The sequence below is a fragment of the Oncorhynchus gorbuscha genome, linkage group LG20, assembly GCF_021184085.1.
Source record: "Oncorhynchus gorbuscha isolate QuinsamMale2020 ecotype Even-year linkage group LG20, OgorEven_v1.0, whole genome shotgun sequence".
Classification (NCBI taxonomy): domain Eukaryota; kingdom Metazoa; phylum Chordata; class Actinopteri; order Salmoniformes; family Salmonidae; genus Oncorhynchus; species Oncorhynchus gorbuscha.
In genome coordinates, this window is record NC_060192.1 from 25385253 (window position 1) to 25409627 (window position 24375).

The window sequence follows — 24375 nt, forward strand, 5'->3', positions numbered from 1 at the left end:
TCCAATGTCGTTTTAGAGAATTTGGCAGTATGTCTAACCGGCCTCACAACCGCAGACCACATGTATTGCGTTGTGGGGGGAGCGTTTTGCTGATGTCAACGTTGTGAACAGAGTGCTCCATGTTAGTGATGGGGTTATGGTATGGGCAGGCATATGCTACGGACAACAAAAACAATTGCATTTTATTGATGGCAATTTGAATGCACAGAAATAACGTGACCAGATCCTGAGGCCCATTTTTGGTAAGGTATCTTTGACCAACAGATGCATATCTATTGTGGGCCTAATGAATTTATTTCAATTGACTGATATCCTCATATGAACTGTAACTCAGTAAAATGTTTGAAATTGTTGCATGTTGCGTTTATATTTTTGTTAAGTATATTTCATGTGGAAAGTTTTGTTTCTCGGCATACACATCATGGACAAACTGAAATGGTCCACCCACACAGACAGCGCAACAGCGCCTCTTCAACCTCAGGAGGCTGAATAAATTTGGCTTGTCACCTAAAACCCTCACAAACTTTTACAGATGCACAATTGAGAGCATCCTGTCGGGCTGTATCACCGCCCTCAACCGCAAGGCTCTCCAGAGGGTGGTGCGGTCTGCACAACACATCACCGGGGGCAAACCACCTGCCCTCCAGGACACCTACAGCACCCAATGTCATAGGAAGGCCAAAGAGATCATCAAGGACAACAGCCACCCGAGACACTGCCTGTTCCCCCCATCAAAGCTGAAACCCGAAAGACTGAAAAACAGCTTCTATCTCAAGACCATCAGACTGTTATTACAGCCATCACTAACTCAGAGAGGCTGCTGTCTAAATACAGACTCAAATCATTGGCCACTTTAATAAATGGATCACTAGTAACTTTAAATAATGCCACTTTAATAATGTTTACATATCTTACATTACTAATCTTGTATGTATATAGTGTATTTTATACCATCTATTGCATCTTCCCTATGCCACTCGGTCATTGCTCATCCATATATTTATATGTATATATTCTTATTTAGATTTGTGTGTATTAGGTAGTTGTGGAATTGTTAGATTACTTGTTAGATATTACTGCACTGTCCGAACTAGAAGCACAAGCATTTCGCTACACTCACATTAACATCTGCTAACCATGTGTATGTGACCAATAACATTTGATTTGATGGAACTTGTCGATTGGTCATAATGTAAACTGTTGATTACTCTTTTAAAAAAATGTTGGCTTTACGATGAACGATGGAGTTGTCAAGAGCACAAACAGATCTGGGACCAGGGTCCGCACTTACAAAGCGTCTCAGAGTAGGCGTGCTGATCTAGGACCAGGTACCCATTGTCAATTCACCATCATCTAAAATGCCAAACTGATCCTAGGTCAGCATTCATACTCTGGGACGCTTTATTACAGGTTGATTTGTTGGCCTACTATGGAACAAAACACTTTTTTTTTAAACTTCACACTGTGAGATCCAACATCAGAGGACCACACACAAACAAATAATACGTACATTTAAGAAATATATCATGAAAATGTGTGAGAACTGTTTTTCACGTTTGAGAAATAAGTGTCCATGAGGTCATTACCAGAGGGTCGTGAGCAAAGCGAGTTCGAAACCATTGCACATGCTCAGACGGCGGGGTCGTAAAGCTACATCGCATGTTACGAACAAAGCGAATGTCTTTGCTAACTATTCACGGACTATAAACGCACATTTGCTTTACATATATATAACTAACAATACCCACTATTATTGGAGTTAAGTGGGTGTTCGGTTCCTGACTATGTCAACAGCCGACGATTCACGTTACTACAACGGTACGTTGATGTTAGCTAGCAATCGTTAACGAACGTAGCTAACTAGCTACCTGTAAACAACAATGTTCTTCCTTGCCAGCTATTTTTCTTTCGTAATACGACATGTGTTCTGAATTGGATAACTAGGAGTTGACACTACCAATACATGATTTAGCTTGGTAGGTAGCTAGCAATATAAAGTAATTAGCTAGCTGTGGTTAAACTTTAGAAGCTAGTTAGCTAGAGCGTTTATATGTAACGTTAGTGCATTGTTTTACTCAGGACCATGGTGCGTGTGCGGATACATTTTTATATGACAACAGACCTAGTTGGCTAACATCACCTGTGTTATAGACGTAGGTAACTAGTTACTGTAGCCAACATCAATGTTGAGTAATTTCACAACTAGCGCTCTAGCTACATCACAACATTGAAATTAGGCTGAAAACGTGTCTGCGTAGTACAGCGAGAATTGGGAGGTTCCACACCACGAAGGCCCATAAATAAATTCATAAACACCTGAGGTATAAGGCTGGAGAAATGTATCTACTCTTAAATTCATAGACAAGGAATGATCAAGCGTCAATTTGATGGTTTTAACCATGTTTTGAGGCTATATAGTGTTTGTTTACATTGATTGACTTGGTTTACATTGGAGTGAAAAAAGCTTATGTTCTATTGTGATGGGGTCCGACAGTTGAAGCTATTTTTAACATTTATTTACCCGTTTAATTAAAAAGGCAAGTCGGTGAAGAACATATTCTTATTTTCATTGACGGCCTAGGAACAGTGGGTTAACTGCCTTGTTCAGGGGCAGAACGACAGATTTGTACCTTGTCAGCTCGGGGATTCGACCTTGCAACCTTTTGGTTACTAGTCCAACGCTCTAACCACTAGGCTACCTGTCATATTTTTCAAGATTTAATGGGTACATTTAATTAATTCAGAAACAACTGCAGATTGCTCCTTTAATAAAACACCATTTTTCCACCACCATGAAAGAGGGACTAATGATACAGTACTTCCTGATATTGCATACTATGTTCAGCCAGGGGTAAACTGCAACCTGATTGGCTTAATGCAGTGTGCAACATCCAGGAATTGTCTGAAAGTGGTGGTGGAAAATTGTTTTATTAACCCTTGACGCACATGGGAATTGGCCTATATGGATAAGGCTAAATTGAAATGTTTCTTACAGAAGAAATATGAAATGAATAACCATGGTAGCAATTGAAAGGGAACAGTTTGGAGATGATTAGAACATTATTAGACTAAAGGTGAGGACACAACAGTTCACCTGACATGACTGAATCCAGACATTACACTGTTGCATTTGTGTTTCACAGTTATTGTACTTTTTGCCACATTTGTTGATTGATAAATCTGAAAATATTCTGGATACATTCAGTAACATTAGAATATTCCTGGGAAATGTGGGGTAGTTGCAACAAAAGACAACAGTGACAAGGGTTTGAGTGAGAGTACGTGGTCCTTCTGTAGCTCAGTTGGTAGAGCATGGCGCTTGTAACGCCAGGGTAGTGGGTTCGATCCCCGGGACCACCCATACGTAGAATGTATGCACACATGACTGTAAGTCGCTTTGGATAAAAGCGTCTGCTAAATGGCATATATTATTATTATTATTACTAACTGGTACCTCCAGTGTGCACAGGTCCTAAGTAATTTCAATGCACTTTCATGGCTCATGTCTTTAAGTATGTGCTTTTTCCCCCAAACAATTACTGTTTGCGCAATCCAAAAACGGTCTGTTATAAATCACAATCTCGGTGTTATGAAAGCTTCTTCATTTGAAAGCTTGTTCTGTTGGCACCATGATTAGCTACAGTTGAAGTCGGAGGTTTACATACACCTTAGCCAAATACATTTAAAGTAAGTCTTTCACAATTCCTGACATTTAATCCTACTTAAAATTCCCTGTCTTAGGTCAGTTAGGATGACAACTTTATTTTAAGAATGTGAAATGTCAGAATAATAGAGTGATTTATTTGAGCTTATTTCTTTCATCACATTCCCAATGGGTAAGAAGTGTACATACACTAAATTAGTATTTTGTAGCATTGGCTTTAAATTGTTGAACTTGGGTCAAACATTTCGGGTAGCTTTCCACAAGCTTCCCACAGTAAGTTGGGTGAATTTTGGCCCATTCCTCCTGACAGAGCTGGTGTAACTGAGTCAGGTTTCTTGGCCTCCTTGCTCGCACACACTTTTTCAGTTCTGCCCACAAATTTTCGATAGGATTGAGGTCAGGGCTTTGTGATGGCCACTCCAATACCTTGACTTTGTTGTCCTTAAACCATTTTGCCACAACTTTGGAAGTATGCTTGGGGTCATTGTCCATTTGGAAGACCCATTTGTGACCAAGCTTTAACTTCCTGACTGGTCTCTTGAGACGTTGCGTCAATAAATCCACATAATTTTGCTTCCTCATGAGCCATTTATTTTGTGAAGTGCACCAGTCCCTTCTGCAGCAAAGCACCCCCACAACATGATGCTGCCACCCCTGTGCTTCACGGTTGGAATGGTGTTCTTCGGCTTGCAAGCCTCCCCCTTTTTACTCCAAACATAACCATGATCATTATAGCCAAACAGTTCTATTTTTGTTTCATCAGACCAGAGGACATTTCTCCAAAAAGTATGATCTTTGTCCCCAAGTGCAGTTGCAAACCGTAGTCTTGATTTTTTATGGCGGTTTTGGAGCAATGGCTTCTTCCTTGCTGAGTGGCCTTTCAGGTTATGTCGATATAGGACTCATTTTACTGTGGATATAGATACTTTGATACATGTTTCCTCCAGTATCTTCACAAGGCCCTTTGCTGTTGTTCTGAGATTGATTTGCACTTTTCACACAAAAGTACGTTCATCTCTAGGAGACAGAACGCGTCTCCTTCCTGAGCGGTATGATGGCTGCGTGATCCCACGGTGTTTATACTTGCGTACTATTGTTTGTACAGATGAACGTGGTACCTTCAGGCGTTTGGAAATGGATCCCAATGATGAACCAGACATGTGGAGGTCTACAATTGTTTTTCTGAGGTCTTGGCTGATTTCTTTTGATTTTCCCATGTCAAGCACTGAGTTTGAAGGTAGGCCTTGAAATACATCCACAAGTACACCTCAAATTGACTCAAATGATGTCAATTAGCCTATCGGAAGCTTCTAAAGCCATGACATAATTTTCTGAAATTTTCCAAGCTGTTTTAAAGGCACTTGAATTGTGATACAGTGAATGATAAGTGATATCTGTCTGTAAACAGTTGGAAAAATTACTTGTCATGTAATGTCCTAACTAGAGGTCGGCCGATTAATCCGAATGGCCGATTAATTGGGGCTGATTTCAAGTTTTCATAACAATTGGTAATCTGCATTTTTGGACACCGATTGTGGCCGATTACATTGCACGAGGAGCCTGCGTGGCAGGCTTGACTACCTGTTACGCGAGTGCAGCAATAAGCCAAAATAAGTTGCTAGCTACCATTAAACTTATCTTATAAAAAACAATTAATCTTACATAATTACTAGTTAACTACACATGGTGGATGATATTACTAGATAATCTAGCGTGTCCTGCATTGCATATAATTGGTACGGTGCCAGTTAATTTCTCATCAAATCACAGCCTACTTGATGATTTAACAAGCGCATTTGCGAAAAAGCACTGTTGTTGCACCAATGTGTACCTAACCATAAACATCAACATCGCCTTTCTTTAAAATCAATACACAAGTATATATTTTTAAACCTGCATATTTAGTTAATTTTGCCCGCTGACATTAATTTATTTTAACTAGGGAAACTGTGTCACTTCTCTTGCGTTCCGTGCAAGCAAAGTCAGGGTATATGAGGCAGTTTGGGCCACCTGGCTCGTTGCGAACTATGTGAAGACCATTTCTTCCGAACAAAGACCGTAATTAATTTGCCAGAATTGTACATAATTATGACATTTCATTGACGGTTGTGCAATATAACAGCAATATTTAGACTTAGGGATGCCACCGGTTAGATAAAATACAGAACAGTTCCATATTTCACTGAAAGTATCAACGTTTTGTTTTTGAAATGATAGTTTCTGGATTTGACCATATTAATCACCTAAGGCTCATATTTCTTTGTTATTATGTTATAATTAAGTCTGATTTGATATTTAATAGAGCAGTCAGACTGAGCGGTGGTAGGCAGCAGCAGGCTCGTAAGCATTCTTTCAAACAGCACTTTTGTGCATTTGCCAGCAGCTCTTCGCTTTGCTTCAAACTTTGAGCTGTTTATGACTTCAAGCCTATCAACACCCGAGATTAGGCTGGTGTAACCGATGTGAAATGGCTAGCTAGTTAGCGGGGTGCGCGCTAATAACGTTTCAATCGGTGACGTCACTCGCTCTGAGACCTTGAAGTAGTTGTTCCCCTTTCTGCTTTTGTGGAGCGATGGGTAACGGTGCTTCGAGGGTGGCTGTTGTCGATGTGTCCCTGGTTCGAGCACAGGTAGGGGCGAGGAAAAGGACGGAAGCTATACTGTTACACTGGCAGTACTATAGTGCCTATAAGAACATCCAATAGTCAAAAGTATATGAAATACAAATGGTATGGAGAGAAATAGTCCTATAATAACTACAACCTAAAACCTCTTACCTGGGAATATTGAAGACTCGTGTTAAAAGAAACCACCAGCTTTCATATGTTCTCATGTTCTGAGCAAGGAACTTAAACGTTAGCTTTTTTACATGGCACATATTACAGTTTTACTTCTCCAACACTGTTTTTGCATTACTGAAACCAAATTGAACATGTTTCATTATTTATTTGAGGCTAAATTGATTTTATTGATGTATTATATTAAGTTAAAATAAGTGTTCATTCAGTATTGTTGTAATTGTCATTACAAATAAATAAATAAATTGTCCGATGTAATCAGTATCGGCTTTTTTTGGTCCTCCAATGATCGGCATCGGCGTTGAAAAATCATAATCGGCCTCTAGTCCTAACCGACTTGCCAAAACTATAGTTTGTTAACAAGACATTTGTAGAGTGGTTCAAAAACGAGTTTTAATGACTCCAACCTAAGTGTATGTAAACTTCCGACTTCAACTGTAAGTTATAAAATACTATATTACAGTGTTAGGTTTTCACAATACAATTCAGGGAAACGGATCATGATTTTGGTGCACATAGAAAGTGGTCTTGAGTGCATTCAGTTGCGTGTGCCATGGCAAATTTTCTTCACAATAGACAAACACACAGGCTCATTCTGTTCAGATCAACCCAGGGTATGACACCATGTCATCTTGTAACTGTACATCAAACATAGTAATTATAAATGTCGTCACTATTTATGATCTGGAAATGTGAAGTGCACATTTGGACTCGCGGGTGTTTGGCTTGCTTGTATGAGATCAAAGCAGTATTTATTATAATCCTCAACGTCTCATCTTTCTAAATACATAGTCCTCTTAATTTACAGCATTTCCCTCGCTCAGACAACCAAAATGTTGCAATACTTACCCAATTAGCAGGAGGAATGGGGGCAACTTCTTGTTGCGCAAGGGAATTATTTTATGTACAAAAAACGGTCGCTAGGTGACGTGTATTACCGGCTGTGCAGATTAGGGTAGTGTACCCTTTAAGCCCACATACCCATTACGCCTCCTTCCATCTTTGAATTACAATAAAAAACTTTGTTCTACTGTTTAATGTTTTAACCAATTAATCTGGTTGTTATGGCCATACGTTTTTATTCTAAGCTAATCAATGTTTTATGTTATTGTTTTATGTTATGTTATTGATAGTTTTTTGGTGGTCAATTTTCAAAGCGACAAAAAACCTTGGTGTGGAGGCGACCCTCGAACACATTTTCAGATATTTTTTTTGTACCTTCTCAGATAAGTGATCATACTTTAGGTAAAATTAAGGAATTCATTTGCTGATATATGCACATGATGGCTTATTTCATGGACATTAATTACCATCTAATGCCAATTAAAAATATGGGTTTCTCATGCTATCAATCGTGTGTCACACAGTAGCAACATAACTTGGTGAACTACAACAAGATAATATATTTCAGGAATTCACAGCTTACATTTTTAAATGCAGTTGATGTTATTTTACTGTTAAATTAACTTTGCATTGTTTGACATAGATGCCATTTTTGTAATTTTACGTTAATCTCAGGTGGGCTTAGGTTACAGTAGCACAAAAAGCACCCTTATATACAGAATGTAAATGATAAAGAAATATTGTTCAATATGAACTTTGCATATATTTTAGTCTATAGTGTATATTTCTACCCCAAACCATTGGTTTCCAAATATTTAATGAGTAGATTGATATTTTTTTTTATACTTCAAGGGGTTTTAAAATTTGTGGCTGTATTATCTAGTGGAAATCAGGTCAAACAGCCAATATTAACCGAACCAAAATATTAATGCAACATGTAAAGTGTTGCGCCCATGTTACATGAGCTAAAATAAAAGATTCCAGATATTTTCCACACACACAAACACTTCTCAAAAATACACAAATTTGTTTACATCCCTGTTAGTGAACATTTCTCCTTTGCCAATATCCACCTGACAGGTGTGGCATATCAAGAAGCTGATTAAACAGCATGATCACTACACAGGTATACCTGTGCACTCTAAAATGTGCAGTTTTGTCACACAACACAATGCCACAATGTCTCAAGTTTTTAGGGAGCGTGGAATTGTCATGCAGACTGCAGGAATGTCCAACAGAGCTGTTGCCAGATAATTGAATGTTAATTTCTCTACCATAAGCGGTCTCCAACGTTGTTTTAGAGAATTTGGCAGTACGTCTAAACGGCCACACTGCCACAGAGCACGTGTAACCATGCCAGCCCAGGATCTCCACATCAGGCTTCTTCACCTGCGGGATTGTATGAGACCAGCCACCTGGACATATGATGAAGCTGAGGAGTATTTCTGTCTATAATAAAGCCCTTTTGTGGGGGAAAACTCATTCTGAATGGCTATTCCTGGCTCCCCAGTGGGGGGGCCTATGCCCTTCCAGGACCACCCATGGCTGCTCCCCTGTCCAGTCATGGGAAATCCATAGATTATGGCCTAATTAATTTTTCCTTATATGAACTGGAACTCAGTAAAATCGTTAATTGTTGCATTTTTCTATTTTTGTTCAGTATAGAAATTGCTCTGTAGTTTCTTGGTTGCTAAAATTCTACACTGTTTGCTCAATTTAAGTATATGTGAGAGAAAAAAACAAGCACTGAATAGTTTAGGGAATCATTGTACCATCTAAATAGCTGTGAAATATATTTTCAATCACAAAACATATCATTTTAGAGCTGTTTGAAGCTGGTGGACCAAAACTGAAAGTAAAAGGCTTAAGTGCGAGTCTCCGCGATTCTCCCTAGCTTCCACATAGGGGAGAAATTCTGTGTAGCACTTTTAAACAATATGTCTAAAATTAAGCAAAATCTAAAAAGTACTTTTGAGATATTAGTATTTGTAGTGTTGAATACATTTGTGACATTGTATTTAATAATAAAGCATAACAAACATCCTTCCTCCCAATGAAGTTTATATGTGAGAAATGCCAGAAGGGCCTTCCTGATGTGGAATCGCCCAGCTCGCGCTCTTGCCAAACATGCATGATATCAAAAGAAGATGACAGACCAGATCTGGACCATTACTTGGCTAATAATTGCTGTAGTTTGGTTAAATTTCATTTTCTGTGAACTCAAAGCTTACTATAGTGACTCTTTGTCCATCAGATCACGATGACCGAGTTGGAGGACAAAAGGTTCGCAACCGTAAAGGCAGAGGGCCTTTCAGGGCCCCTATGTATAGTGACCAGGGGCCAGTAGGGCCAAGACCAAGACATCGTGGTAGCCAAAGAGGCGGCGGCGGCGGCCCGGGACCCAGAGCGAGATTCGACGATGAGGATGGAGATGTGGCAATGGCGGACAGCAACTCCCAAGATGGATCCTCCCAACACAGATTGTGAGTTTGTCAGGCTGAAGACAAGACTATTTCACTGAACATGTTTTTAGGTTTGATCTTAGAAGTTATCCTTTATACACCCTCATGTTTTTTCCCCTGCTTAGTAACCCTTATGGAAGGCCAAATCGGCGTGGTGACGACCGATTTGACCGGGGCCGCAGAGGTGGTGGAGGAGGTCACAGGGGTCGTGGGAATAACAAAGGAGGGGATGGAGGTGGAGGTGGCCGCAAGAACTGGTTCAAGATGTCTGTGAGTCCACATTGTAAAATAATAGGGTAGCTTTACTCATTCACTAAACTGTCATTGATTGGATTGTACTTAGTCAATGCTAAATTGTGACTCTTGCAGGTCCCCTATGGAAAGAAATACGACAAAGACTGGCTGATAACAGCACTGCAGAATATCTGCTCCATGCCCTTCACCCCAGTACATGTAAGTGACTGCTGCCTAGGGGTTCTTTTTGTTAGTCAATCTAATCCAGAAATAGACTGAGCAGTGTTTCCCCTTTATACATTTAGCAGCTGTCCCTCCACTGCAACTAAAAAAATATATAAAAAATGTTTTATTTACCTCTGCCACCACTGCTGAAATAATTTCTAGGGGAAACACTGGGCTTAGTTTCATTCCCCTGAAATAGCTTCATTTTATTGGCATTCTCTTTTTTTACCTCTGTTTTCTAAAGTACCACGTAGAGGGAAACCGAGCAGAGTTCTTTATTGATGATTCCACGACTGCGAATGCCTTGTTTAAGGTATCACGGAAGATCACAGACAAAGAGGGCTACAAGGTACTATTTTTATTTTTTTCTCTCCACAAAACCGACCTCTGGTGGTTTTATCAAATGGTGTTAAGCGGGATATTTGTGGCAGACTGGACACCAGACAAGAACACATTAATAACGCCAGCAGAAGTTTTAAGCAACAAGGCTGGCGTCAGAGTTAAGTTTGACGGCAATCAATAAGGATGGGCCCATCAATAAATAGGACCTTGAGAAGGGGTCACGGTAAGGCTGTGGTTAATGATTACGGCTTCATAAAGGCCTTTCAATAGAAATTCTAGGACATAACCATTTCCCCCTGGGGATAGTCATTAAAAAACATGTCATTCACTCCTCCATCCTCCATCTTGTCCAGGTGACTGTACTGATGAATCCCTGTCCTCCACCCTCCTTTCTTCAGTCTGAACTAAAGCCAGCTGATCTGGAGCACCTGAAGGTAAGACGAGGAGACCAGCTCTCGAATAGGAGTGATTGTTTAAATGACATTATTGTATTGATATTAGAGCCATCAGCAAGGTTATTACTTTTTCTTTCCTTCAACTCTACTTAGTAATGGCTCCTATTCTTTCAGGTACCCGCTAATGATAATAGTGCAACATTAATTATTTAGTTTCATGTATAGAGAGGTGTAAGGGCTAAATGCGTAAAACTGTCTTTCCCTCATTAGCAATGCATGGCTAAACGTTTTGATCGCCCTCAACAAGCGCTGGACTTGAACAACATCCGGATAGACCCAGGTACACGGCAAGAGCAATTAGTCACATCAAACGTTTTTCAATGTTGTATTTGCGTTATACGACCTGTATTCTGGTTTTGCCATCCAACACTCCTATACTTCCCTGATTTCCACAGACCTGGTGTCCCAGAACATTGATGTGACTTTGAACAGAAAGAACTCCATGCGTGCTGTTATTAAGATAATTGAGGAGAATATTCCAGAGGTATGGATGTGGTCAGTCCTTGTAGCTGAATAATGAAAGAATATGGATGCCTTCCTCTCCACTTATCCCTTCTCCTTTCCTTCCACAGCTTGTTTGTCTGAACCTTAGCAACAACAAGCTATTTAGGCTGGATGACCTGTCAGAGCTGGTCAACAAGGTTCCCAACCTGAAGACACTCAACCTTTCTCATAACGAGGTGAGGAGACTGGTTCTGGTTGTGGCTCAACGGGACCTAACCCCAGCACTGACCTTTACTGGGACTGCACAATGTCTCCTCTTACTTTTCAGTTATCCACATAATTCATTTAGTCAATTGACTGGGACTAGGAGTTTTCTCTCCGTGTCCGTTCTTGTGAGTAACACCTGGCTGTTTTACTGGATGTTCTTTTCCTGCCATCATTCCAGTTAAAGACAGAGCGCGAGCTGGACAGGATCAAGGGTCTTAAGCTGGTGGAGTTATGGCTGGAGAGGAACCCCCTTTGTGACTATTTCAAGGACCAGGCTTCATACATCAGGTCAGTCTGTGCTCAGGATGGCTGGGTGGGTAATGGTAGGCTGTTGACGGTGTGACGTGCTCAGGATGGCTGGGTGGGTAATGGTAGGCTGTTGACGGTGTGACGTGCTCAGGATGGCTGGGTGGGTAATGGTAGGCTGTTGACGGTGTGATGTGCTCAGGATGGCTGGGTGTGTAATGGTAGGCTGTTGACGGTGTGACGTGCTCAGGATGGCTGGGTGGGTAATGGTAGGCTGTTGATAGTGTGTTGTGAGATCGTTGGCTGGGTGTGTAATGGTAGGCTGTTGACAGTGTATTGTGAGATGGCTGGGAGGGGGGATAGTTCATTCTATTCCCTGTATTTCAGGGGGTAACTTGACTGTATTCAGGAAAGCCCTACTCTGTGGGATATCACATGTTGTTTATGGATTATATGAGCCAGGAAGGACATGTTTGGTCTGGTACTACTGAATAGCAGCACAACGCTCAACTTCGAAGGAACTGGAGTGACTTGTTGATCACCATGCTATCAGAGAGTCTCACTGAGCCCTCTCACATTACTACAATAACATAGGTGGTGATTAAGTTGTTAAGACTTGACATTATCTGATCTTGGGCAAGTGTTGAAATCGCACAAATAGCCTACTCGATGCCTGTGGGGCTGCACCTCAGTTCAAATGTAAAGCCACGTTTATGATTATTTTTTATTTTAGGTGCATGCCATATGTGCCCATGTTGACACGATCAAACCATGAACCTCTTCATACTATATAGTTCAATATTAACCAGCCAACAAATGCATGCACAAGCATTTCACTACACTCTCATTAACATCTGCTAACCATGTGTATGTGACAAATAAAATTTGATTTCATGGTTTTAGTTGAGGAAAATGGCTATCATTTCAATTATTTCTACACCCCTGCCCCCTTCTAGATGCAGGTTTAACTGTCTGTCTGGGTACTCTCTTTTTGTTGTCTGTCTCAACTGATCTCACGCTTTCCCTCTCTGAAACTCAGCAGCTGATCTTTCCTCCATTTGTTTTCTACCGTGAAGATGGACCTGTGCCCCCTACAGGCACCCCTGTATTATTTTTTTAAAACAAAATCCTGACAATTTAAATTTCAAGAGCCACTACCTTCAGCATACATAACTTGGCATGGATAATACTGACCACAGCATTGTGAATGAGACTCATACTTTGGGAAGAAATTGGATCACTAAAATGGCATTTTGGAAAGGAATCCTTTTGTAGCTCAGGTGATAGAGCATGAGGCTTGTAACTCCAGGGTAGTGGGTTTGATTCCCGGGACCACCCATACGTAAAATGTATGAATGCAAGCCTGTAAGTCGCTTTGGATCAAAGCATCTACCAAATGGCATATAGTGTGTGTGTTTATATATTAAAGATTCATATGGGAACATGGTGTTGGTACATCCCCTCATCCTCCCCTATATGGGTCATGAAATGTGGCCAGTGAAGAGGGCTGGTTAGCCAATGACGGGTAAGATCCCACCTTTGATACCGGGACAACCTAAGACAGGCACAGTCGTGCATCTGGCCACATCATACCTACGTACGTATGCACTTTGATACGTACAGTATATGCTGAACGAAGAAGACATTGAAGTAAAGAACAAAGATTTGCGCTACAGGCCTGGGGTTGGTGCGGGAGAGAGGTTTCCAAAAAGCCATGCAGAGTCCCCAAATACAAGCTTTCTCATAATTCCCTTAAATCTAACATGCCTTCAAGGCTTGTTTGTGCCACAAGTTGGGAGACACATCTCAGAATGTAACAACTGGAGTGAAGGAGAGGCTTTGAGAACGAGGGACACAAAGATGTATCAAGAGACCCTCAATTAGTGGGATTTCTAAATATATTAAGTTGATTTCCGGTTAAGGATATAACACTTAATGTTTATTCTGTGGTCATAAACACATGCAGTCACCTCAGAATGGTCACTGATAAAGTTGATGACTTGTTTGGTCCTTCCTCAGATATCCCTCTTAACATGTTTCCCTAAAAAGAAAAAAGTTTGTTTAATAGGGCTTGGTTGCCCTATTTGTTTAACCACCCCCAAAATGTTAAAATTGAAGTGGGGTCCAAAATTGTATTTATTTGTGGCACCAAAAATGTTGTGTAAGATATATGCAGTATCATTCTTGCATTAATCAATGCTAGCAACAGAGGTTCCTCCTGTAGTGATCTGTAGTGGCGCTCAGGGCCCAGCTCTTTCTGTTTCTTTTCTTTCCTATTTGTCTTTTCTTCATCTGAAGGGATGCTTTGCATGGTCTCCTCAAATAACACATTTTCTATTCCTTAAGGCTGGCTAACATACCACTCAATCACCCTAGTGGAATTGCATCTTCTATCAAAGCTTTTTGTGAACTCCTCTTTGCTGTTTTGGTTTGATCGAGCATGCCTGTCTTTTCTATGTTACCATAAGTTTTCCCTCTTCCCTTTCTACCTGAAACGACATGGTGTAACTTTAACTAGCCTTAATGTAATGGATTAACCCCCTCGTGTTTACCCATGATTCATGTCAATCTTTCATGTCCAACAGTCTCCATCACCACCTCCTACAGTCTTTAGATTCCATTTCACTGTCTCTTGGTCCTGTGACGTGTGTGTGTGTGTCAGACACCTCAAACATTCAACATTTGAGTAGTTTGACCATAATCTCACTCTTGTGGTCTCTGCCAAGTACACTGGTCACACCACGGGCCCCTCCCAATCACCAGGCCACTCCCCTATACGTGTGAAAAGCACTGATTTGTCTCTTGTTGGTATGGGGCGCTCACAACCAACGTTCACACCCCTTCCAAGACAACGTGTGTTTCGGCGTGTAGGGGGGGACGGTGAGTATCATCACAAAGGGGTGAGTACATTGCCACAGGAAAGGGGGCCGAGGCCCACCGAGTGGCACAGCGGTTTAAGGCACTGATCAGTGCTAGATGCGTCACTACAGATCCAGGTTCGATCCCGGGCTGTGTCGTTGCCGGCCGCGACCGGGAGACCCATGAGGCGGCACACAATTGGCCAAGCATCGTCCGGGTTAGGGGAGGGTTTGGCCGGCTGGGATGTCCTTGTCCCATCGTGCTCTAGCGACTCCTTGTGGCTTCTGGGCGCATGCACGCTGACACGGTCGCCAGGTGTACGGTGTTTCCTCCAACACATTGGTGCGGCTGGCTTCCGGGTTAAGCGAGCAGTGTGTCAAGAAGCAGTGCGGCTTGGCAGGGTTGTGTTTCGGAGGACTCATGGCTCTCGACCTTCGCCTCTCCCGAGTCCGCATGGGAGTTGCAGTGATGGGACAAGACTGTAACTACCAATTGGATATCACAAAATTGGGGTAAAAAGTACAAAAAAAATACATAAATAAAGGGGCTGTCATCTTAGATTGATTTGGTATTGGTTTATCTGTATTGTACCATTCATATTAGTACAAGAGGATGTGTCGTTGTAACATTGAGAACCTCTCCACTGATATGCAGAGCTGACTATTTCATGTTCAGGAATGGGTGTGTTCTATTCTGAACAATCAGTTCGAACCAATATATGTGGTTATAATGACGAATCAAGTCCATGTTGGTGTTTAATGCCTAGTTCCGCCCCTCATTTCAGTCAACTGTATGGACAGGGATTATATCAACATTTGGGTGGCTATTAGAGATCCTTATCCATGAGCATATACTTTTAAAAAATATATTTTTTTTTAACCTTTATTTAACTAGGCAAGTCAGTTAAGAACAAATTATTATTTTCAATGACGGCCTAGGAACAGTGGGTTAACTGCCTGTTCAGGGGCAGAACGACAGATTTGTACCTTGTCAGCTCGGGGATTTGAACTTGCAACCTTCCAGTTACTAGTCCAACACTCTAACCACCCTGCCGCCCAGTGGGGAGAACAAGTATTTGATACACTGCCGATTTTGCAGGTTCTCCTACTTACAAAGCATGTAGAGGTCTGTGATTTTGATCATAAGTACACTTCAACAGTGAGAGATGGAATCTAAAACAAAAATCCAGAAAATCACATTGTATGATTTTTAAGTAATTAATTTGTATGATTTTTAAGTAATTAATTTGCATTTTATTGCATGACGTAAGTATTTGATCACCTACCAACCAGTAAGAATTCTGGCTCTCACAGACCTGTTAGTTTTTCTTTAAGCCCCCCTGTTCTCCACTCATTACCTGTATTAACTGCACCTGTTTGAACTCTGAACCTGTATAAAAGACACCTCCACAATGGCCAAGACTAGAGAGCTGTGTAAGGACATCAGGGATAAAATTGTAGACCTGCACAAGGCTGGGATGGGCTACAGGACAATAGGCAAGCAGCTTGGTGAGAAGGCAACAACTGTTGGCGCAATTATTAGAAAATGGAAAAAGTTCAAGATGACGGTCAAACACCCCCGGTCTGGGGCTCCATGCAAGATCTCACCTTGTGGGGCATCAATGATCATGAAGGTGAGGGATCAGCCCAGAACTACACGGCAGGACCTGGTCAATGACCTGAAGAGAGCTGGGACCACAGTCTCAAAGAAAACCATTAGTAACACACTACGCCGTCATGGATTAAAATCCTGCAGCACACGCAAGGTCCCCCTGCTCAAGCCAGCGCATGTCCAGGCCCGTCTGAAGTTTGCCAATGACCATCTGGATGATCCAGTGGAGGAATGGGAGATGGTCATGTGGTCTCATGAGACAAAAATAGAGCTTGTTGGTTTAAACTCCACTCGCCGTGTTAGGAGGAAGATGAGTATGAGTACAACCCCAAGAACACCATCCCAACCGTGAAGCATGGAGGTGGAAACATCATTCTTTGGGGATGCTTTTCTGCAAAGGGGACAGGACGACTGCACCGTATTGAGGGGAGGATGGGTGGGGCCATGTATCGTGAGATCTTGGCCAACAACCTCCTTCCCTCAGTAAGAGCATTGAAGATGGGTCATGGCTGGGTCTTCCAGCATGACTCCAGCATGACAACGACCCGAAACACACAGCCAGGGCAACTAAGGAGTGGCTCCGTAAGAAGCATCTCAAGGTCCTGGAGTGGCCTAGCCAGTCTCCAGACCTGAACCCAATAGAAAATCTTTGGAGGGAGCTGAAAGTCCGTATTGCCCAGCGACAGCCCCGAAACCTGAAGGATCTGGAAAAGGTCTGTATGGAGGAGTGGGCCAAAATCCCTGCTGCAGTGTGTGCAAACCTGATCAAGAACTACAGGAAACGTATGATCTCTAATTGCAAAAAAAGGTTTCTGTACCAAATATTAAGTTCTGCTTTTCTGATGTATTAATTACTTAAAAATCATACAATGTGATTTTCTGGATTTTTTTAATTTTTAGATTCTGTCTCTCACAGTTGATGTGTACCTATGATAAAAATTAGACCTCTACATGCTTTGTAAGTAGGAAACACTGCCAATTTTGCAGGTTATCAAATACTTGTTCTCGCCACTGTATATGTGTTTGTGGTTGAATAGTGTTTAGGGGGATGACTGTCTATTTATAATCAGCACTAACTCCTGTCTCTTATCTTCTGTGTTTTTGTGAATGTCGGACAGCGAGGTGAGAGAGAGGTTCCCCAGGCTTCTCAAACTGGTAAGGATTCAATCAAACGCTTTTAGGATTTCAACAATTGTTTATTCAACTCGTTTTGGATATTATTATTATTATTGTTATTGTATTTGTGAAGAATTTACATCTCTTCAATTAGTAATCTTTGTCTTCTCTTCCTGACCTCTCTAACTCTCACTAGGACGGTCAGGATCTCCCCCCGCCCATAGTCTTTGATGTGGAGGTGACTCCTGCCGCCCTTCCACCTTGCAAGGTAATACATGCACAACATTGGTTCTCATTTAGGGGCTTTGCATGTAACCGTGTGTCAAAACAGGAGTGTTTTCTTTTAAATTCTCACCCTTCGACTGCTGTCACAGCCCAGCTACTTCTGCTCTGAAGAGATCAAGACTCCCATCGTTGGCTTCCTACAACAGTGAGTTTTATGTTGAATCCACGGACACAAATACATACACATTACTGAACAAATGCATACACATTACTGAACAAATACATACACATTACTGAACAAATGCATACACATTACTGAACAAATACATACACATTACTGAACAAATGCATACACATTACTGAACAAATACATACACATTACTGAACAAATACATACACATTACTGAACAAATACATACACATTACTGAACAAATACATACACATTACTGAACAAATACATACACATTACTGAACAAATACATACGTACACTACACACTGTTATAGATGCGGTAAAGAGGTCAATGGAACTCAACCAAAACAATGGAAATGCCAAGGAAACTCTTGGTGGAAAGATTATGAATGACCTCATTGCCCCCCAGCAAAATTATCCTATAGGCTATTGTTTATATGTGTATTTCACACAATGTTGATATAGAAATCATTGTATAATGCTTGTATGGATGCCAACTCCTATACATGTTCATGTCATTGTCACCAATCAACTGCATTACAGTTCAAGACTACTTTGAACATCACTGATTTCTGTATGCTTGTGTTAGCAGTTGATGTTACTATTCAGTAGCACAGACCCCAAAGCATCCTATTTCAGGCTCAATGTATAAACAAGTTGGACCAATGAGAACTTGCATGTAGCTATGAGTCCCGGACTGAAATCCCTCCCATGTCTCTAACCCATTGTTCATTAATCCCCTATTACAGAAAAAACACTATTTCCATTGATCGTTAGTACTATATTGACTTTTAGTACTCTATTGACCTATCGTCCTCTGCGTTGTGTATTTATCTTCAAAATATTCTTACACTAGCTATGCTACCAGCTTATACAAACGGAAGTTAACATTTTAGCAGTAATTTCTAAACCCTGAAAAGGGACAACTTCTAAATGTTATGCAGTGATAACAGCCAAATATATCCAAATCAGACTGTTGTAACCACTTTGTGGGCCTGTTACAATACATCAATCATGACGGATTTGACAAATATCCACTTTGTTAGATCAGATTTGTTAAATGTGAGCCAATCCGGCGTTCCATTAACCTTTTACCGCATGTATCCTTTGCAAATCTCAACTGAGCTGGAACCCAAAATGCTCTGATGCACTACAACACACCTTTGTTTTTGTTTAAAACAAAAATGCAGCATGATTTTAAAAAACTTTTATTTTTTATTTTAAATAAGATACATTGATCTGCTTTGATAGATACTATCTGTACTGATTGGAAATGTAAGTTGTTGTGTGTTTCTTATGATGTAAGTTTTTAAAGAATAACTTTTCCCCCAGATACTACAGTGTGTATGACTCCGGAGACAGACAGCCTTTGTTAGATGCCTACCACGATGGAGCAACCTTCTCCTTGAGCATGCCCTTCACCATGCAGAACCCCTCAAGGTACCCCTTGGCTAGTTATTAATGTTCCCTGTCTCCAGCAGCATACATAAACGGTTTAAAATAAAGTGTCAACAAAAAAAATGAAAGATGGCGCCGGGGGTGATGGCTACCGTTTTACAGGCTCCTAACCAATGTGCTATTGTGTGGGGGGTTTTTGCGTTATTTTTAGCTTATTTTGTACATAATGTTTCTGCCACTTATGACCGAAAAGAGCATCTGGATATCAGGACAGTGATTACTCACCTCGTACTGGACCATGATTTTTTTTCTGTAACGAGTTGGACGAGAAGGGTTTACTTCAGACACCCCGACAAGGCCCAAATCCACATCATTCACATGAAGAAGAGACGGAGATATCGGGGATGTAGGTCGGGGTGCCTTGTAAGGATCCGGCGGCGAGTGAGTAATCCCCCTCTACCATCAGTCCTATTAGCCAACGTGCAATCATCGGGTAACAAAATGGATGAGCTCCGATCTAGACTATCCTACCAACGGGACATTAAAAACTGTAATATCTTATGTTTCACAGAGTCATGTATGAAAGACGACATGGATAACATACAGCTGGCGGTTTTCGGTCCATCGGCAAGATAGAATAGCTGCCTCCGTTAAGACCAGGGGTGGCGGTCTGTGTCTATTTATAAATAACAGCTGGTGCACAAAATCGAATTTTAAGAAAATGTCAAGGTTTTGCACGCCTGATGTAGAGTATCTCAGGATAAGCTGTAAACCACACTATTTATTTACCGAGAGAGTTTCCATCTATTTTTCGTAGCTGTCTATTTACCACCATAAACCGATGCTGGCATTAAGACGACACTCAACAAGCTGTATAAGGCCATACGCAAACAAGAAAATGCTCATCCAGAGACGGTACACCACATCAGTCACTGACTTCATCAATAAGGGCATTGATGACATCGTCCCCACAGGGACCGTACGTACATACCCCAACCAGAAGCCATGGATTACAGGCAACATCCGCACTGAACTAAAGGGTAAAGCTGCCGCTTTCAAGGAGTGGGAGTCTAACAAGAAATCCCACTATGCCCTCCGACGAACCATCAAACGGGCAAAGCATCAATACAGAACTAAGATTGAATTGTACCACACTGGCTCCGATGCTTGTTGGATGTGGCAGGGCTTGCAAACTATTACAGACTACAAAGGGAAGCACAGCCATGACCTGCCCAATGACACGAGCCTACCAGATGAGCTAAATAACTTCGATGCAAGCAACACTGAAGCATGCATGAGAGCATTAGCTGTTCAGGACGACTGTGTGATCATGCTCTCCGTAGCCGATGTGAGTAAGACCTTTAAACATTCACGAGGCAGCAGGGCCAGACGGATTACCAGGACATGTACTCAGAGCAGGCGCTGACCAACTGACAAGTGTCTTCACTGACATTTTCAACCTGTCCCTGACCGAGTCTGTAATACCAACATGTTTCAAGAAGACCACCATTGTCCCTGTGCCCAAGAACACCAAGGTAACCTGCTTAAATGACTACCGACCCGTAGCATTCACGTCTGTAGCCATGAAGTGCTTGGAAAGGCTGGTCATGACTCACATAAACAACATTATCCCAGAAACCCAAGACCCACCCCAATTTGTATACCGCCCCAACAGATCCACAGATTATGCAATCTCTCTTGCACTTCACACTGCCCTTTCTCACCTGAACAAAAGGAACACCTATGTGAGAATGCTCATTGACTGCAGCTCAGGGTTCAACACCATAGTGCCCTCAAAGCTCATCAATTAGCTAAGAACCATGGGACTAAACAACTCCCTCTGCAACTAGATCCTGGACTTCCTGATGGGCTGCCCCCGTGGTAAGGGTAGGTAACAACACATCTGCCACGCTGATCCTCAACACAGGGGCCCCTCAGGGGTGTGTGCTCAGTCCCCTCCTGTACTCCCTGTTCACCCATGACTGCATGGCCAAGCACGACTCCAACACCATTACGTTTGCTGACGACACAAGGTAGGCCTGATCGCAGACAACGAAGAAACAGCCTATAGGGAGGTCAGTGCCAGGATAACAAACTCCTTCACCGGGATCAAGACAAAGGGGATTATTGTGAACTACAGAAAAAGGAGGACCGCGCACGTCCCCATTCTCATCGACGGGGCTGCAGTGGAGCAGATTGAGAGCTTCAAGTTCCTCTGTGTCCACATCACCAACAAACTATCATGGTCTAAACACACAAAGACAGTCGTAAAGAGGGCACGACAACGCCTATTCCCCTTCAGGACACTGAAAATATTTGGCATAGATCCTCAGATTCTCAAAAAGTTCTACAGCTGCACCATGGTCTCATCACTACCTGGTATGGCAACTGCTCGGCCTCTGACTGCAAGGCACTACAGAGGGTAGTGTGTACGGCCCAATACATCACTGGGGCCAACCTTGCTGCCATCCAGGACCTCTATACCAGGTGGTGTCAGAGGAAGGCCCCCAAAAATTGCTGAAGACTCCAGCCTCCCTAGTCAGACGGTTCTCTCTGCTACCACACGGCAAGCGGTACCAATTCTTGGTCCAAAAGGCTTCTTAACAGATTCTACCCCCAAGCCATAAGACTCCTGAACAGCAAGTCAAATGACTACCCAGGCATTTTGCTTTGTCCCAACCCCACCCCCATTTTTACGCTGCTGCTACTCTGTTTATTATCCATGCAGTCACTTGACCTCTACCTACATGTACATATTACCTTCACAAACCGGTGCCCCCCGCACATTGACTGTACCGGCCCTGTATTTTGCCACGCTACTGTTTTATTGTTGCTCCTTAATGATTTATTTGAGTAAATACTATTAAATAAGTGTTAACTGCATTGTTGGTTAAGGTAAGTAAGCATTTCACTAAGGTCTATACCTGTTGTATTCGGCGCATGTGACAAATAACATTTGATTTGAGTCACTCAGTATCACCGATTTTGTCACCTGTTTCTAAGGTAGTCAGTTGGTCACTGTCTCCCTTTGTATCTAGGTGCAGTCTTGGAGATTACCATAAAGACAGTCGCAACCTGAAAAAGCTCAAGGATCCCAGTGAGTCTCGTGCTACTTCAGTTTTCAGAAGTGATGGTTGTCATGATGTCATCTCTTGCAAATGTAGTAAACCTGTTGGTAGTGAAAGTCACCATGATTGTGTTCGCTCATATACACAAAGTAAATCATTTGAAAACCTTTGTTCTTTCAGCCACACGATTCCGCTTACTGAAGCACACTCGTCTGAATGTGGTGGCTTTCCTGAGCGAACTGCCCAAAACGCAGCATGACACTGCATCTCTAATTGTGGACGTCAACACCTTCACCGTGAGTGGAATACTTTTATAACCATCAATTCACATTCAAAGCCTATGACCATCCTTGATCTCCTGTCCCTCTCCTACTCCTGTAGAACACATTACTGTCGTTCACGGTCACTGGAGTGTTCAAAGAAGGTATGTTTGTTCAACTTTCCTAACTTGGTTAACGTATGTAGTTTGTTTTGTTTCCCACATTTTCATTCCATAAAAAGTCATGAACCATGTATGTTGCCTTCTCCTTCTGTCACGCCAGTTGAAGGTAAATCCCGCGACTCTGTGAGAGCTTTCTGTCGGGTGTTTGTCACAGTGCCAGCTGGAGGGACAAGGTAGGCCCTACAGCTAGCCAAAACTCAGCCAGATATGTACTTTGTCTTGATCTCAATAAAAATGTTGATACTGACGGGAAAATAATTTCTCATGTATTCCTCTCGTTTCAAGTCTTTGCATAGTGAATGACGAGCTGTTTGTGCGCAATGCTACGACTGAGGAGATCCGCCGGGCCTTTGTGGCACCTGCCCCCACCCCATCCAGCAGTCCTGTCCCCACCCTCTCAGCCCCCCAGCAAGAGATGCTCTCTGCCTTCTCACTCAAGTCCGGCATGAATCTTGAATGGTCCCAGAAGTAAGTGGGAAACACTCACTTTGCATTCGATTTTAAGTGGGCTCAAGTAGTGACTAACACTGTCCCCTATTGTCGCGTTGCTTTGTTTTTTTTTATGTACAGGGTTTTGTGGGTGTAATGTTGCATTCATATTGGTTCTAACCTACTTTATCGATGTATATCAGGTGCCTACAGGACAATGAGTGGGATTTCAACCGAGCAGGGCAGGTCTTCACAGACCTCAAGGTAAATAACTCCTTATTTTACTCTGTAAATGAGACTGTAAACATTCCTAGATTCAAATCTTCATCCTAGTAAAGTATCTAAGGGAGCAATGTGTGTTGCTTTAGTTTTGACAGAATTGTTTTACCTCAAATGTTATGCACCCTTTTAGGCTTCAGATAGTAAAAACAACTTCTACTGTTTCTCCTCAGGCTCATGGAAAGATCCCAGATGTCGCTTTCATAAAGTGAACAGGAATGGCTGTGAAGCTTTTTAATTATTGTCATTGGTCTTATTTCTGTTGATTCTTATGCAGTTATCCTCCTGGATTACAAGAGAACATACTTCATTATTTGTATAATTAAACATGATTTAACGTGTTCAAATAGGCTTGTTATTTCATCACACCGAACATCTTCCTAATTGAGTGGCAGCCCCCATTTTGCTCTCAGAGCAGCATGGACTATGCTAGCCCATGTTGGTTGGATTTCCTTTGGGTGGTGGGAAACACCCAGTATTGTTGCACCTACTACCATACCCTGTTAAAAGGCAATTTTGTCCTGCCCATTTACTTTGAATGGCACACAGCTGTCTCAAGGCTTACAAATGTTTGAACTTGTCTACACTGAAGTGGATTTAACAAGTGAAAGCTATGATCAACCTCATAAGAGCAGGTGTTCCTAATGTTTTGAATACAAGTAGTTTTGCGTTACGTTGATTGCAAACATTTTTATGAACTTACAAGGATTCAAAAGAACTGCCATGCCTTTTACTTAACAGCATATCAGGATCAAATAATGTAAACGATTCAGACAT

General features: G+C 41.8%; 1 protein-coding gene across 1 annotated transcript; it reads left to right on the forward strand.

Annotated features, from left to right (window-relative positions):
* Positions 1-1597: 1597 nt before the first annotated feature.
* Positions 1598-23945, forward strand: LOC124007507 (nuclear RNA export factor 1-like). Its single transcript, XM_046318139.1, has 21 exons — positions 1598-1818; positions 9559-9787; positions 9892-10036; positions 10136-10219; positions 10470-10574; positions 10921-11001; positions 11233-11302; positions 11418-11506; positions 11595-11702; positions 11912-12021; positions 17568-17604; positions 17762-17833; positions 17940-17995; positions 19315-19422; positions 22419-22477; positions 22629-22744; positions 22830-22872; positions 22991-23063; positions 23176-23358; positions 23523-23583; positions 23772-23945. The coding sequence occupies exons 1-21, from the start codon at positions 1785-1787 to the stop codon at positions 23808-23810; spliced, it is 1902 nt and encodes a 633-aa protein (XP_046174095.1). The 5' UTR covers positions 1598-1784; the 3' UTR covers positions 23811-23945.
* The last annotated feature ends 430 nt before the right edge of the window (positions 23946-24375 follow it).